At 46.9% G+C, this 17,143-nt stretch overlaps 2 protein-coding genes across 2 annotated transcripts in view; both read left to right on the forward strand.

The window, feature by feature from the left end:
• LOC138351162 (A-kinase anchor protein 5-like) overlaps window positions 1–13,460 on the forward strand; it is a 25,313-nt gene extending 11,853 nt beyond the window's left edge. The window contains exons 3-5 of the mRNA XM_069302799.1: window positions 6,853–7,030; window positions 12,057–12,467; window positions 12,564–13,460. Of these exons, the coding sequence (XP_069158900.1) occupies window positions 6,853–7,030; window positions 12,057–12,467; window positions 12,564–13,460 (1,486 nt within the window). The remainder of the gene's footprint in view (window positions 1–6,852; window positions 7,031–12,056; window positions 12,468–12,563) is intronic.
• A 476-nt stretch (window positions 13,461–13,936) lies between these two features.
• On the forward strand, window positions 13,937–16,868 carry LOC138351163 (ice nucleation protein-like). The gene is made up of 3 exons (XM_069302800.1): window positions 13,937–13,999; window positions 14,364–15,179; window positions 15,324–16,868. The coding sequence occupies exons 1-3, from the start codon at window positions 13,937–13,939 to the stop codon at window positions 16,866–16,868; spliced, it is 2,424 nt and encodes an 807-aa protein (XP_069158901.1).
• The last annotated feature ends 275 nt before the right edge of the window (window positions 16,869–17,143 follow it).

The raw sequence follows: 17,143 nt of genomic DNA on the forward strand, positions 1-17,143 counted from the left end.
TAGTCCTGGATACAGCACACACAGTGGAGCTCTATGTGGGAGAGCGTGGCGGCTCAATTGGGAATTGTGAGTGTCTGAACTCGGGGAGCGAGAGTGTGGCGGCTCGATGCGGTCGTAGTCTGCTGTCTGCTCTATGTCGAAGCTGGAGCGTCTTGGGTCGATTAGAACTGTACACGCCGAGTGCTACAGTTCAGTGTGGAAATTGAACTGTTCGCTATTCGATTGATTTATGAAGCCACTTACGGGCATGAATAGCCCGTAAGTGGTGGCCCTTTTAAGCCATTACCAGTATCAAGAGCTGATACTGGAGATCTGTGGAGGTGCGACTGCACCCTGCGTGACGGGAGATGTCTCCCGTGGTCCGCTATTCATCAAATCGCTTGCTTATATGGTGATTACACCTCAGCTTCTTCCAACAAGATGAGAAGAGTATTACCTGTAATAGGGGAAAGGATTGTAGCTTCTGTAATTAGTGCTAATTAGTTATGCTATTAAGATAATGAGATAATGGAGCGAGTATAAGACTAACTCGCTACAAGATCAACGCCGATCACAATCGTCAGTTCACCCAGTGAGCCAACTGCACGCTGACTTTGTCTCCAGTAGCACAGAGCATCACCTTCACTCACCAGACCACTCCACAAGTGATCATTTGAATTTCATCATGGAATTCCAATTGAATTATAATCGATCCAGCAATGCTGCTCAGTGTAGGAAAAGACCATCGATAATGGATACTAGTTCTGAAAGTGACGGCGAGTGGCATCACGTGAATAAGGCTAACAGGACAAGCCACTCCATGACGACCCATCGTCCTATAATCACTCCAGCTCTTCCAGCTCCTCAGACTAAATCTACAAATCAACACTGCCAATCTTCAAGGTGCAGCACACCGAAGGTAAGTCTTCCTACGCTACTGTAGTGGACCTGGAAAAAGAGTACCCCCAGCTCCAGATCAGAGCAAAACCAAATCTCAGAGAAGAATACATTCTGAGGCCTAAAGACGAGTCGGCCGCTACGATTCTGAAAAATTACACAAAATGTGAGGAACTGAAACCAGAGGATAAAATAAGAAAAATCATTGTCCTCCACTATCCCTTGCATATGGCCCTTGGCCATCTCGAAAAACTGAACTATGTGGTGTCAGCAGAGAGATGTCAAGTACGAACCACAAAACAGGAAACTCGACAAGTCCTTCTCACAGTAAGAGGACGGATCCCGGAGAAACTTGACCTTGGAATCTGGGGCGTGTTCCAACACAGGCCTTACACCCCAAAACCTCTAAGATGCTTCAGATGTCAAAGATTTGGGCATCACAAAGATGGCTGCCAACGCCCAATGAGGTGTAGAGTCTGTAGCCAGCCCCATGACACAAAAACATGCATTGATAAACTCAAGGCAAACCGCCCTGTTCATCACCGGGCCAAAGGGAATAAAACACCTAAAGCTCCACACCCCAAGGATCCTCAACAGGAAGCCGAAGTACTGGGAACCAGGTTTGCAGAGAGAGCAGCCAGCAATCAACTTCCACCAGATGTATTAGCAGTACATACCGAACTAGAGGAAGAAAGGTGGCACAGAATCCTTACAGCATGTGAAGAAGTCTCTGACACTAATGCCCCCTTCACACTGGATGAGCTCAATCGGGCTAAGAAAAACTCCAAGGATACATCCCCTGGAGCCGACAAAATAACCTATAAAGTGATTAGAAACCTCGGCCCAGAGGGAGACGCTGCATACCTAAGGTTAATTAATTTAGCCTGGACTTCTCAAACTAGACCTTCTGCTTGGAATAGAGCAGACATAGTGCCGATCCCAAAACCCAAAGATCCAGCTAATCCCAGGCCCATCTCTCTCCAAAGCTGTGCAGCCAAGACGGCTGACAGAATGGCACTCAACAGACTAGAGTGGAAAATGCCTAAACTGCATCATGATATGTATGCCTATAGAAGAGGGGTTGGCACAGTGGAATGTATTACAACTCTGTTAGCCCACTTGAATGACAGACCAGGAATGCTGATATTCCTGGACCTCGAAAAAGCCTTTGAACTGGCTAGCGCCCCAGCTATTCTCTGCTGCCTCATTGACAAAGAGGTCAGAGGCAACCTGCTCTCCTGGACCAAAAACTGTCTCATAAACAGAGAAGCAAGAGTAAAACTTCATGGCACAGTCTCTGAGTACAAAAGACATGAAAATGGTACACCGCAAGGAGGTATTCTCAGCCCTCTTCTCTTCAACTGTTTAATGGAAAGAATAATGAGGTTGAAACTCCCACATCACTGCAGGCTGCTAAACTACGCGGACGACTTTGTCATCATCATAAAAGGAAGGGTTGCGGCGCGCCTTGCACCCAAATGCTTAGACTTCCATCAGTAAAGAGGCAAAACAGATTGGGATCAAACTCAACCCCTCAAAGTCAAAGGCCATGCCCATAAAAATAGCGAAGCCCAACATCCAACTCACAGTACAGGGTCAACCAATAGAATGGGTCGACACCTATCAGTATCTAGGAATCATCCTGGACACACACATGAATTTTAATGCTGAGGTCACATACTTGAGAGAGCGAACTGCGGCCCGGACGGCAATCCTCAGGTCGCTAACCTCCCTTTCTGGAGGAGCCAATCTGCAAGTCCTTCGCACATACTATGTACAGGCAGTCAGATCAGTGATCGATTATGCCGCACCTGCACTCACAAATCTATCACACCAACAGTGGAAAAAGCTTGAAGTTGCCCAAAACAATGCTATGAGAGCTGCACTGGGAGCCCCCATGTGGACCAGGCTTGAAACTCTTAGACTGGAGACGGGTTTGCCCTCTCTACAAGAAAGAATATCACAAAGGACAGCTACAGTTGTCAGTAAGATAATTATTTCTTCTGATCCAATCCCAGTACGGCAGGCTTTGGTGGTTGGACTAGGCCAAAACAATGGAAACTCTTGGGTTGCAAGAGCAGGAAAAGTCCTAAACAGACTACATTTAAAAAACATGATTCTTGATAGAGAGGGTGATCATTCACACCCAAATTACACTCCTTCCGCGCCGTGGGAAGAGCCTACTTTCAAAATAGTAATAGAAAGTCTCCCAATGAAAAAGGCTGCCTATGATCCGACAATCCTAAGGCGCATAATAGAAGAGCAAATGTATAGCATAGCAGTAGCAGGAGCCACCCACATCTTCACAGACGGATCGGTGGACACAGAAAATGAGAGTGCTGGCGCTGCTCTTTGCACGGCCAGCGTACAGGCATATTGGAGACTGGGAGGACTAGTATCATCAACCCAAACTGAGCTGTTCGCCATACAACAGGCATTCGCATATGTGATTGCACAAAACACTCAAAATGCAATCATACACACAGACTCAAAAGCTGCACTTCAAATACTAGGACAAAAACAGTGGAAAGATAATGTGGAAATAATTACCACCATTTTGTATCAAGGAGCAGTCGCTAAAGGCAAAGGCCTCAACATAACTTTAAACTGGATCCCATCCCATATTGGAATCCCATTAAATGAAATTGCTAAATTGGCAACTCGTCATCCAGTGGTACATAAAACAATTCAACCCAGCCTAGAGAACATAAAAAACATCATCACCAAAAAACTCTCACATCTCAACAAAGCCTACCTGCACCAGAGAATAGCTGAAGGTTCGCCATCTGCAACATGGTATCTTCAGGCAACCAAATTAGAAAGGTTAAATATCCCAAAAGGAATCCACAGGGAAATAGCAGTTAGGCTATATAGACTACGTCTAGGTTACAGATGCAACTGGGAGATTGGTGAACCCCGACAGAGAGAGTGCATCTTCTGCCAAACTGTCACAGAAAAGCCATTACTTCACTATCTTCTGGAATGTGAAGCAACCAATGACCTTAGAAGAGCTTTAAGAGTTCCTGAATCATGCAGTGGCCACACTGAAGCCATCAACACAGCCACTCTCCTGGTCAACAAAGGTGTCCAGCAGCTGGACACCCTCATAAAGACTGTGAAGCAGTATCTTCCCCCACGATAACAGCTTGATGGTTAAATGCAACCTCAGAACACTGGGGAAAAAAAATTGTACCACTTACGGGCTATTCATGCCCGTGTCACCTCTTGGGTGGCTTAATCTTTATCAATCAATCGCCCTGTTCAGGCAAAGTGCCCAAATTGCTACAAGGCACATCACGCCTGGAACTTGAAATGCCCTGAAAGGCTCAAAAGGCTTCAAACGAATCCCACCACGCCTACAGCAGAGCCGAAGCCCCCACCAAAACTAATACCAGATCCCCTGCCCACTAAAACCGCGTGGGGTCTACCCATTCAAGCAGAGGGGGCACACGGCCCATCACCATCGGCCATGGTAATGGGTGTGAAGACCTCCGTACAGGACAAAAAGAAAGATGGAGGACATGAAAGAATCATGTTCAAAGCAGTCGCCCTCCCATTTCATCCAGTAAGCACACTGGGGCCAATAGGAGTAGCAATTCCAGTGTCAAAGTTACCACTGAGAAGGATCTAAAAGCTACTAGGCCCCAAACCTGCACAGCATTAAATGGTACTCCCACAGAACTGGACGCTCTCTGGCCAATGCTCAAAACTTTGGTCACTGGGTTGATCGAAAGTCTGCTGTCATCACATGGAATCAAGCAAACCACAGAGACTCGGAAGACAATTGAGCACAAGCTCAAAAAATTCGAAAATGTAATATCCTCACCTCCAAGACAGCAGGGCAGGAAACACCCCCCTAAAAGACAGATAGAGTCCAGCTCGTCTGAAAGCGACATTGATGAGTCAATTTCAGGTCCACTAAGATCCTATACACCAATTGCAACTTCCATGGCGTGTTCATCAGACTCCATGAATACCACGGAATTATCAGCAAATTCCAAGAACCTAGAGGTCTAAAGATCCTGCAGTGGAATGCGCATGGACTGCGCACTAAATTGCAACACTTGCAATGCATAGCAGCAACCAAAGGCATAGACATCCTGATACTACAGGAGAGTTTGCTTCGAGCCGGATCAGAACCTAAAATCTCAGGCTATCGAGGCTTCTTCCTTCCATGGATCAATGGGCAATCCAGGGAATGTGTAATCTATGTAAAATGTGACCTGATCTCCAAGTCCATAACCAGCCCACCCGATTGTGGAGCAGGGCCAGAGGTAATGGGAATAACAATTGAGCTAAGACACGACAAACTTGAAGTGTTTAATGTGTACAGGTCTCCACATGCCGAAATGGATCTCTCTGTGTTATTTGGACACACGACAACAACAAACACAATCATTTATGGAGATTTTAATTCCCATCATCGATTGGCACTGGGCTTGAACACAACAAATGAAGCCGGCATTCACATTACACATCTACTGGACCAGCTTCCAGAAATACAAATCCTAAACAAGAATGAACCTACCCACATCCAAGGAGGCAGTTTAGACCTAACCTTCGTTTCAGCCTCCCTAAGAGATGCAGCAACATGGTCAGTTGAGCCCACACTCACAAGCGACCACTATGGGGTCCAAATTGATATTAAGATAGATCTACCCACCCCACCTCCACCTCCATCTGAAGCCTGAAACTTTGCTTTAGCAAACTGGGACCGATTTCAAAACCTCATTTCAGAGTGGCATAGAAACTATGATCTTCCCGAAGACATTAATCAGGCAGAACAAGAATTTGTCAAAGCGATTCAAAGTGCAGCCAACCACTCAATCCCACTGAAAAAACAGTCCACCGGACACCATAAAGATCATTGGTACTATTGCGAACGTGTCAAAGAACTCAACCATAGACTCAACAGAACAAGAAAGCTATACAAAAAGCAGCCAAGTGACCGCAACAGGACCTTACTTTGTGAGGTCAAGGAACATGTGCATCGCGAGACCAGACTAATAAAAGAACAAAAGTGGCTGGAATGGTGTTCACACTTGAATGAACACACCTCTCTCGGAGAGATGTGGCAGCAAATTCACCGAGCCAAAGGGAATAAAACACCTAAAGCTCCACACCCCAAGGATCCTCAACAGGAAGCCGAAGTACTGTTGAACTGGAAGCCGAACTGGCAACCAGGTTTGCAGAGAGAGCAGCCAGCAATCAACTTCCACCAGGTGTATTAGCAGTACAGACCGGACTAGAGGAAGAAAGGTGGCACAGAATCCTTACAGCATGTGAAGAAGTCTCTGACACTAATGCCCCCTTCACATTGGATGAGCTCAATCGGGCTAAGAAAAACTCCAAGGATACATCCCCTGGAGCCGACAAAATAACCTATAAAATGATTAGAAACCTCAGCCCAAAGGGAGACGCTGCATACCTAAGGTTAAGTAATTTAGCCTGGACTTCTCAAACTAGACCTTCTGCTTGGAATAGAGCAGACATAGTGCCGATCCCAAAACCCAAAGATCCAGCTAATGCCAGGCCCATCTCTCTCTCCAAAACTGTGCAGCCAAGACGGCTGACAGAATGGCACTCAACAGACTGGAGTGGAAAATGCCTAAACTGCACCATGATATGTATGCCTATAGAAGAGGGGGTTGGCACAGTGGAATGTATTACAACTCTGTTAGCCCACTTGAATGACAGACCAGGAATGCTGATATTCCTGGACCTCGAAAAAGCCTTTGAACTGGCTAGCGCCCCAGTTATTCTCTGCTGCCTCATTGACAAAGAGGTCAGAGGCAACCTTCTCTCCTGGACCAAAAACTGTCTCATAAACAGAGAAGCAAGAGTAAAACTTCATGGCACAGTCTCTGAGTACAAAAGACATGAAAATGGTACACCACAGGGAGGTATTCTCAGCCCTCTTCTCTTCAACTGTTTAATGGAAAGAATAATAAGGTTGAAACTTCCACATCACTGCAGGCTGCTAAACTACGCGGACGACTTTGGCATCATCATAAAAGGAAAGGATGCGGCGTGCCTTGCACCCAAATGCTTAGTCTGCATCAGTAAAGAGGCAAAACAGATTGGGATCAAACACAACCCCTTAAAGTCAAAGGCCATGCCCATAAAAATAGCAAAGCCCAACATCCAACTCACAGTACAGGGTCAACCAATTGAATGGGTGGACACCTATCAGTATCTAGGAATAATCCTGGACACACACATGAATTTTAATGCTGAGGTCACTTACTTGAGAGAACGAACTGCGGCCCGGACAGCAATCCTCAGGTGGCAAACCTCCCTTTCTGGAGGAGCCAATCTGCAAGTCCTTCGCACATACTGTGTACAGGCAGTCATGTCAGTGATCGATTATGCCGCTCGTGCACTCACAAATCTATCACACCAACAGTGGAAAAAGCTTGAAGTTGCCCAAAACAATGCTATGAGAGCTGCACTGGGAGCCCCCATGTGGACCAGGCTTGAAACTCTTAGACTGGAGACGGGTTTGCCCTCTCTACAAGAAAGAATATTACAAAGGACAGCTACAATTATCAGTAAGATAATTATTTCTTCTGATCCAATCCCAGTACGGCAGGCTTTAGTGATTGGACTAGGCCAAAACAATGGAAACTCTTGGGCTGCAAGAGCAGGAAAAGTCCTAAACAGACTACATTTAAAAAGTATGATTCTTGATAGAGAGGGTGATCATCCACACCCAAATTACACTCCTTCCGTACTGTGGGAAGAGCCTTCTTTCAAAATAGTAATAGAAAGTCTCCCAATGCAAAAGGCTGCCTATGATCCGACAATCCTAAGGCGCTTAATAGAAGAGCAAATGTATAGCATAGCAGTAGCCACCCACATCTTCACAGACGGATCGCTGGACACAGAATATGAGAGTGCTGGCGCTGCTCTTTGCATGGCCAGCGTACAGGCATATTGAAGACTGGGAAGACTAGTATCATCAACCCAAACTGAGCTGTTTGCCATACAACAAGCATTCGCATATGTGATTGCACAAAACACTCAAAATGCAATCATACACACAGACTCAAAAGCTGCACTTCAAATACTAGGACAAAAACAGTGGAAAGATAACGTGGAAATAATTACCACCATTTTGTATCTTGGAGCAGTCGCTAAAGGCAAAGGACTCAACATAACCTTAAACTGGATCCCATCCCATGTTGGAATCCCATTAAATGAGAAAGCTGATGAAATTGCTAAATTGGCAAATCGTCATCCAGTGGTACATAAAACAATTCAACCCAGCCTAGAGAACATAAAAAACATCATCACCAAAATACTCGCACACCTCAACAAAGCCTACCTACACCAGAGAATAGCTGAAGGTTCGCCATCTGCAACATGGTATCTTCAGGCAACCAAATTAGAAAGGTTAAATATCCCAAAAGTAATCCACAGGGAAATAGCAGTTAGGTTATATAGACTACGTCTAGGTTACAGATGCAACTGAGAGATTGGTGAACCCCGACAGAGAGAGTGCATCACAGAAAAGCCATTACTTCACTATCTTCTGGAATGTGAAGCAACCAACGACCTTAGAAGAGCTTTAAGAGTTCCTGAATCTTGCAGTGGCCACCCTGAAGCCATCAACACAGCCACTCTCCTGGTCAACAAAGGTGTCCAGCAGCTGGACACCCTCATAAAGACTGTGGAGCAGTATCCTCCCCCGCGATAACAGCTTGATGATTAAATGCAACCTCAGAATACTGAAAAAAATTACTGAAAAAAATTGTAACACGAGCTATTCATGCCCGTGCCACCTCTTGGGTGGCTTAATCTTTATCAATCAATCAATCAATCAATCAATCAATCAGATCAACGCCATCTAGGTTGTGGCTACAAGTTGCAATTTCAATGTCCCGGTGGATGGGTGTTATCTTACGGTCACCTAGTATACTGTCTGTCTGCTAATGACGTTTTATGTTCACAGAGGAGACGTAAGGAGGCGGTTATGCCGAAAAAGGTAGTTAACCTTAGGGGCCATATCACCAGGATATAAAAAATTGTTGTAGGGTATTCATAATTTATTATCCTGATACATGTGAAAGGTGCTGCACCTAGGCCAAGTTTCAGCATCTCAGCCTAAATAGAGACGGAGAAAAAAAAAAAAAAAAAAAAAAAAAGAATTTTTCAACCATGTTCAATTGATTTCACAGCCCACAATTGTGAACCAAAATCATTTATACGACACTCAGCTATGACCTTACTATATAATAAAAATTTGCATGTCACATCATTATCCCAGATGTATTTAGTGCAATAATACAGATTTATAAGTTTCCCAAAAACGTATGCAACAAAATGAAGTGTATCATTATTTATAAAATCAATAAATCTACGTAGATAAGAATAATGACATGCGTTTATCGAGTCGTAAACTCTACATATAATGTGCAAGTTTCATGTAAGTTGATTGAATAATAAATAAAGGCTGTGAAACGAGATCTAGTTGTAAAAGTTGGAGTTGCGTAGCGCGCACGACAAGTTACTGTACTCGCGGTCATGCTGATTTACGCATTGCGGCCAACTAGTACCTTCTATGGAGAGCTCGCATGCATCTAGCTTTCAATGCTTGTCTCTTGTTCGTTTGGTAAGTCATATTGCAGTACAAATAACAATAATAGCATGAGTTCTGGGAGATAGTGTGAGAGCGCATCAGCGATACAACCACCCCCCACAAGAGACACAGAGTCACTGATGGGGCTGAGCGACATAGGACCCTCTCTGTCACACGATACTGTTGCCATTTAGTGAGTTTATATTCATTTTATGCATAACATGTTATTTTCAACGCTATTACGAAAAATAAGACTTCTACAACGTAAGATACAATACCCCGCGGCGCACTCACGGCGCGAGGACCAGATTCACGAAAGTTGCAGCGGGAAATTTGACTCTAATTACGTTAATTTTCAAGATATCATTAAACGGTTTGGACCACAGTGTTGCCAGAACGTTGTAATATTTTTCGTAATTTTTCGTAAATATTCCATTTTTCATCGAATTTTCGGTTAACATGGCCCCTTAGGCAGTCCAAGAACTCTTGACTTGGTCCCGTGAGAGGACAAAGTGGCCGCCGTCGGTTATAGCAATGTGTTAGCTGCTGGTTTATGCCATGTTGGATGGACCGACATACCCGGGATTGGCCGGGAAGAGTTATGTGACGACAGTGGTGCGACTGTAGAGAAGTGCTGCTAGTGAGTGACTAGAGACTTGTGCCAGGGTGCTAGCTACCCCCTGTATGTGATTATTTGCGACCCCTGACAGTGTGTTGCTGAACCCTCTGCCAGTGTGTATCAGGAGAGCGGAGGTGGGGTATTGGCACATCGTGACGATACGGTGTGTGTGGACTGGCCCATGTTGAGGAAGGTGAACTCGCCGGTGTTTGTCATTAGGTGTGGACGACGTGTACCTGGAAAGTGGATTCACCGGGATTGATGAACACTGCTGATGTGTTGTGTCCTGAGTGAGAGCGACACTTTGTAAATATGTGAAGTAATACTTTGATATAATATATATAGTGGTGAAGGTGTTAATGTATTGGTGAAGATATAATAGTGTATTGTTTATTCCCCCAACCTTCCACGACTCTGGCACTCTGCCTGACTCTAATGATTTATTAAACATGGATGACACTTGCTCACAAAGCTCCTCTTTGCATTCCTTAAGCACCTTGGCAAACACTTCGTCCGGCCCTGGGGATTTTTCTGGTTTCAGTTTCACTATTTGTTTAATAACATCATCCCTGGTAACTGTTTAACTAGTCAACCTGTCCTCTTCCCAACCCACATAGACTCGTTTCTACCAATATATAATGTGGTTTTTACCCACATAGACTCTTTCTACCTATCAGATTCTTCAGATCCTTTGTTATCCATTTTGGGTCATTATTATTCGATCTATTTAATTTGCATATCTTGAGATCTTGAGGTTATCTTGAAATGATTTCGGGGCTTTTTTTTTTAGTGTTTCCGCGGCCCGGTCCTCGACCAGGCCTCCACCCCCAGGAAGCAGCCTGTGACAGCTGACTAACACCCAGGTACCTATTTTACTGCTAGGTAACAGGGGCATAGGGTGAAAGAAACTCTGCCCATTGTTTCTCGCCGGTGCCTGGGATCGAACCCAGGACCACAGGATCACAAGTCCAGCGTGCTGTCCGATTTCGGCCGACCAGAAATAAGATGGGTTTAACTATGAAACAAATTAGTGGGTAAGATAATACACGTTGGGCTCTCAATTGTTTCAAGCTCAGGTTAGACATATATGAATGTTTGTAAATCACGAAGAAATTAACATGTGATGAACAATGTGAATATGTCAGACAACAAAGGAAATAATACATCTACAGAAGGATCCTTCTGAAGACGTATTATTCAATACGAAAGTACTTAAGGAATTTCCCGTCTTAATCCTTCGGTCGTGGTCTGACACCTTCACATATGTGGATGAGTTTGGGTGAATATAAATGAGTGAATATAAATATAAGATATATATTAAGAGTAAATAGCAGCTGTCTCGTAAGGGCCAATAGGACATCTGCACTTTCCAAAATCTAAAGTTCCTTGTTTAATTTAGTAATAAATTTAGAAATTTAATTTAATAATTTATTCCAGGTCAATTTTAAGTCCACCGTTCCCTGATTAATTTTGCTGTTTCGAGTTCAATTAAGATGAATGAGTTTCGTTGCTTTATGATCAAATCATAACATACGCTACTGTAATTTTCCTTAATAATGTTTCAGATTAACGAGATTTTTTAATGAGCAAACTTTTGGGGGAAGTAATATAAGCTTTATTATACCTTATTTATTGCAAATATTGTGAAATTATACATTGTAAGTATGTGGCATATATGTGACTATCAAGCATGAAATATATTACAAATTTGGCCAGAGGACACGAGACAGGACAGCCTGCGGAGACGTGGAGCAGCCTGTCTTTTAGTGAAGCAGGCTGCATTTTTCTCACTGAAGCAGTCTGCGTTATTCCCACTGAAGCAGGCTGATTTTTTCCCACTGAAGCAGGCGCCATTTTCCCACTATAGCAAGCTGCACGTGCTTGGGACGTGGATCGAATGGGACAAAAAAAGGCCTTGTACAGTTTCCTGTGTTTGTGTGTTCTAGAAAATGGCTATAATACGACTGCGACTCACTGAAGCACGCTGAATGCGACTCGTTGAAGCAGGCCGCATGCGACTCACTGAAGCACGCTGAATGCGACTCGTTGAAGAAGGCCGAATATGATTCACTGAAACAGGCCAAATGCGACTCTCTGAAGCAGGCTGAATGCGACTCTCTGAAGCAGGCTGAATGCGAATCTCTGAAGCAGGCTGAATGCGAATCTCTGAAGCAGGGTGAATGCGACTCTCTGAAGCAGGCCGAAGGCGACTCTCTGAAGCAGGCCGAATATGGCTCACTGAAGCAGGCCGAATGCGACTCGTTGAAGAAGGCCGAATATGATTCACTGAAGCAGGCCAAATGCGACTCACTGAAGCAGGCCAAATGCGACTCTCTGAAGCAGGCCAAATGCGACTCTCTGAAGCAGGCCAAATGCGACTCTCTGAAGCAGGCTGAATGCGAATCTCTGAAGCAGGCTGAATTCGACTCTCTGAAGCAGGCTGAATTCGACTCTCTGAAGCAGGCTGAATGCTACTCTCTGAAGCAGGCTGAAGGCGACTCTCTGAAGCAGGCTGAATGCGACTCTCTGAAGCAGGCTGAATATAACTCACTGACGAGGTCTGGGCCCAACGTATTGAAACAGGCTGGACGCTTCTCCCTGAAGCAGGCTGGACATAACTTACTGACGCAGTCCGGGCCAAACTTATTGAAACAGGCTGGACGCTTCTCTCTGAAGCAGGCTGGTCGTATCTCCCTGAAGCAGGCTGGACATAACTTACTGACGCAGTCCGGGCCAAACTTATTGAAACAGGCTGGACGCTTCTCCCTGAAGCAGGCTGGACGTATCTCCCTGAAGCAGGCTGGACATAACTTACTGACGCAGTCCGGGCCAAACTTATTGAAACAGGCTGGACGCTTCTCCCTGAAGCAGGCTGGACATAACTTACTGACGCAGTCCGGGCCAAACTTATTGAAACAGGCTGGACGCTTCTCCCTGAAGCAGGCTGGACGTATCTCCCTGAAGCAGGCTGGACATAACTTACTGACGCAGTCCGGGCCAAACTTATTGAAACAGGCTGGACGCTTCTCTCTGAAGCAGGCTGGTCGTATCTCCCTGAAGCAGGCTGGTCGTATCTCCCTGAAGCAGGCTGGACATAACTTGCTGACGCAGTCCGGGCCAAACTTATTGAAACAGGCTGGACGCTTCTCCCTGAAGCAGGCTGAAAGCGACTCACTGAAAAAGGCCGAATGCGACTCTCTGAAGCAGGCTGAATGCGACTCTCTGAAGCAGGCTGAATGCGACTCTCTGAAGCAGGCTGAATGCGACTCTCTGAAGCAGGCCGAATGCGACTCTCTGAAGCAGGCCGAATGCGACTCTCTGAAGCAGGCTGAATGCGACTCACTGAAGGAGGCTGAATGCTACTCTCTGAAGCAGGCTGAATGAGACTCTCTGAAGCAGGCTGAATTCGACTCTCTGAAGCAGGCTGAATTCGACTCTCTGAAGCAGGCTGAATTCGACTCTCTGAAGCAGGCTGAATGCTACTCTCTGAAGCAGGCTGAAGGCGACTCTCTGAAGCAGGCTGAATGCGACTCTCTGAAGCAGGCTGAATATAACTCACTGACGAGGTCTGGGCCCAACGTATTGAAACAGGCTGGACGCTTCTCCCTGAAGCAGGCTGGACATAACTTACTGACGCAGTCCGGGCCAAACTTATTGAAACAGGCTGGACGCTTCTCTCTGAAGCAGGCTGGTCGTATCTCCCTGAAGCAGGCTGGTCGTATCTCCCTGAAGCAGGCTGGTCGTATCTCCCTGAAGCAGGCTGGACATAACTTACTGACGCAGTCCGGGCCAAACTTATTGAAACAGGCTGGACGCTTCTCCCTGAAGCAGGCTGAAAGCGACTCACTGAAGAAGGCCGAATGCGACTCTCTGAAGCAGGCCGAATGCGACTCTCTGAAGCAGGCCGAATGCGACTCTCTGAAGCAGGCTGAATGCGACTCTCTGAAGCAGGCTGAATGCGACTCTCTGAAGCAGGCCGAAAGCGACTCACTGAAGGAGGCTGAATGCTACTCTCTGAAGCAGGCTGAATGAGACTCTCTGAAGCAGGCTGAATTCGACTCTCTGAAGCAGGCTGAATTCGACTCTCTGAAGCAGGCTGAATTCGACTCTCTGAAGCAGGCTGAATTCGACTCTCTGAAGCAGGCTGAATTCGACTCTCTGAAGCAGGCTGAATTCGACTCTCTGAAGCAGGCTGAATTCGACTCTCTGAAGCAGGCTGAATTCGACTCTCTGAAGCAGGCTGAATTCGACTCTCTGAAGCAGGCTGAATGCTACTCTCTGAAGCAGGCTGAAGGCGACTCTCTGAAGCAGGCTGAATGCGACTCTCTGAAGCAGGCTGAATATAACTCACTGACGAGGTCTGGGCCCAACGTATTGAAACAGGCTGGACGCTTCTCCCTGAAGCAGGCTGGACATAACTTACTGACGCAGTCCGGGCCAAACTTATTGAAACAGGCTGGACGCTTCTCTCTGAAGCAGGCTGGTCGTATCTCCCTGAAGCAGGCTGGACATAACTTACTGACGCAGTCCGGGCCAAACTTATTGAAACAGGCTGGACGCTTCTCCCTGAAGCAGGCTGGACGTATCTCCCTGAAGCAGGCTGGACATAACTTATTGACGCAGTCCGGGCCAAACTTATTGAAACAGGCTGGACGCTTCTCCCTGAAGCAGGCTGGACATAACTTACTGACGCAGTCCGGGCCAAACTTATTGAAACAGGCTGGACGCTTCTCCCTGAAGCAGGCTGGACGTATCTCCCTGAAGCAGGCTGGACATAACTTACTGACGCAGTCCGGGCCAAACTTATTGAAACAGGCTGGACGCTTCTCTCTGAAGCAGGCTGGTCGTATCTCCCTGAAGCAGGCTGGTCGTATCTCCCTGAAGCAGGCTGGACATAACTTACTGACGCAGTCCGGGCCAAACTTATTGAAACAGGCTGGACGCTTCTCCCTGAAGCAGGCTGAAAGCGACTCACTGAAGAAGGCCGAATGCGACTCTCTGAAGCAGGCCGAATGCGACTCTCTGAAGCAGGCCGAATGCGACTCTCTGAAGCAGGCTGAATGCGACTCTCTGAAGCAGGCTGAATGCGACTCTCTGAAGCAGGCCGAAAGCGACTCACTGAAGGAGGCTGAATGCTACTCTCTGAAGCAGGCTGAATGAGACTCTCTGAAGCAGGCTGAATTCGACTCTCTGAAGCAGGCTGAATTCGACTCTCTGAAGCAGGCTGAATGCTACTCTCTGAAGCAGGCTGAAGGCGACTCTCTGAAGCAGGCTGAATGCGACTCTCTGAAGCAGGCTGAATATAACTCACTGACGAGGTCTGGGCCCAACGTATTGAAACAGGCTGGACGCTTCTCCCTGAAGCAGGCTCGACATAACTTACTGACGCAGTCCGGGCCAAACTTATTGAAACAGGCTGGACGCTTCTCTCTGAAGCAGGCTGGTCGTATCTCCCTGAAGCAGGCTGGACATAACTTACTGACGCAGTCCGGGCCAAACTTATTGAAACAGGCTGGACGCTTCTCCCTGAAGCAGGCTGGACATAACTTACTGACGCAGTCCGGGCCAAACTTATTGAAACAGGCTGGACGCTTCTCCCTGAAGCAGGCTGGACATAACTTACTGACGCAGTCCGGGCCAAACTTATTGAAACAGGCTGGACGCTTCTCTCTGAAGCAGGCTGGTCGTATCTCCCTGAAGCAGGCTGGACATAACTTACTGACGCAGTCCGGGCCAAACTTATTGAAACAGGCTGGACGCTTCTCCCTGAAGCAGGCTGGACGTATCTCCCTGAAGCAGGCTGGACATAACTTACTGACGCAGTCCGGGCCAAACTTATTGAAACAGGCTGGACGCTTCTCCCTGAAGCAGGCTGGACATAACTTACTGACGCAGTCCGGGCCAAACTTATTGAAACAGGCTGGACGCTTCTCCCTGAAGCAGGCTGGACGTATCTCCCTGAAGCAGGCTGGACATAACTTACTGACGCAGTCCGGGCCAAACTTATTGAAACAGGCTGGACGCTTCTCTCTGAAGCAGGCTGGTCGTATCTCCCTGAAGCAGGCTGGTCGTATCTCCCTGAAGCAGGCTGGACATAACTTACTGACGCAGTCCGGGCCAAACTTATTGAAACAGGCTGGACGCTTCTCCCTGAAGCAGGCTGAAAGCGACTCACTGAAGAAGGCCGAATGCGACTCTCTGAAGCAGGCTGAATTCGACTCTCTGAAGCAGGCTGAATTCGACTCTCTGAAGCAGGCTGAATGCTACTCTCTGAAGCAGGCTGAAGGCGACTCTCTGAAGCAGGCTGAATGCGACTCTCTGAAGCAGGCTGAATATAACTCACTGACGAGGTCTGGGCCCAACGTATTGAAACAGGCTGGACGCTTCTCCCTGAAGCAGGCTGGACATAACTTACTGACGCAGTCCGGGCCAAACTTATTGAAACAGGCTGGACGCTTCTCTCTGAAGCAGGCTGGTCGTATCTCCCTGAAGCAGGCTGGTCGTATCTCCCTGAAGCAGGCTGGTCGTATCTCCCTGAAGCAGGCTGGACATAACATACTGACGCAGTCCGGGCCAAACTTATTGAAACAGGCTGGACGCTTCTCCCTGAAGCAGGCTGAAAGCGACTCACTGAAGAAGGCCGAATGCGACTCTCTGAAGCAGGCCGAATGCGACTCTCTGAAGCAGGCTGAATGCGACTCTCTGAAGCAGGCTGAATGCGACTCTCTGAAGCAGGCCGAAAGCGACTCACTGAAGGAGGCTGAATGCTACTCTCTGAAGCAGGCTGAATGAGACTCTCTGAAGCAGGCTGAATTCGACTCTCTGAAGCAGGCTGAATTCGACTCTCTGAAGCAGGCTGAATTCGACTCTCTGAAGCAGGCTGAATTCGACTCTCTGAAGCAGGCTGAATTCGACTCTCTGAAGCAGGCTGAATTCGACTCTCTGAAGCAGGCTGAATGCTACTCTCTGAAGCAGGCTGAAGGCGACTCTCTGACGCAGGCTGAATGCGACTCTCTGAAGCAGGCTGGACATAACTTACTGACGCAGTCCGGGCCAAACTTATTGAA

This window comes from Procambarus clarkii, chromosome 48 (assembly GCF_040958095.1).
Source record: "Procambarus clarkii isolate CNS0578487 chromosome 48, FALCON_Pclarkii_2.0, whole genome shotgun sequence".
NCBI lineage: Eukaryota > Metazoa > Arthropoda > Malacostraca > Decapoda > Cambaridae > Procambarus > Procambarus clarkii.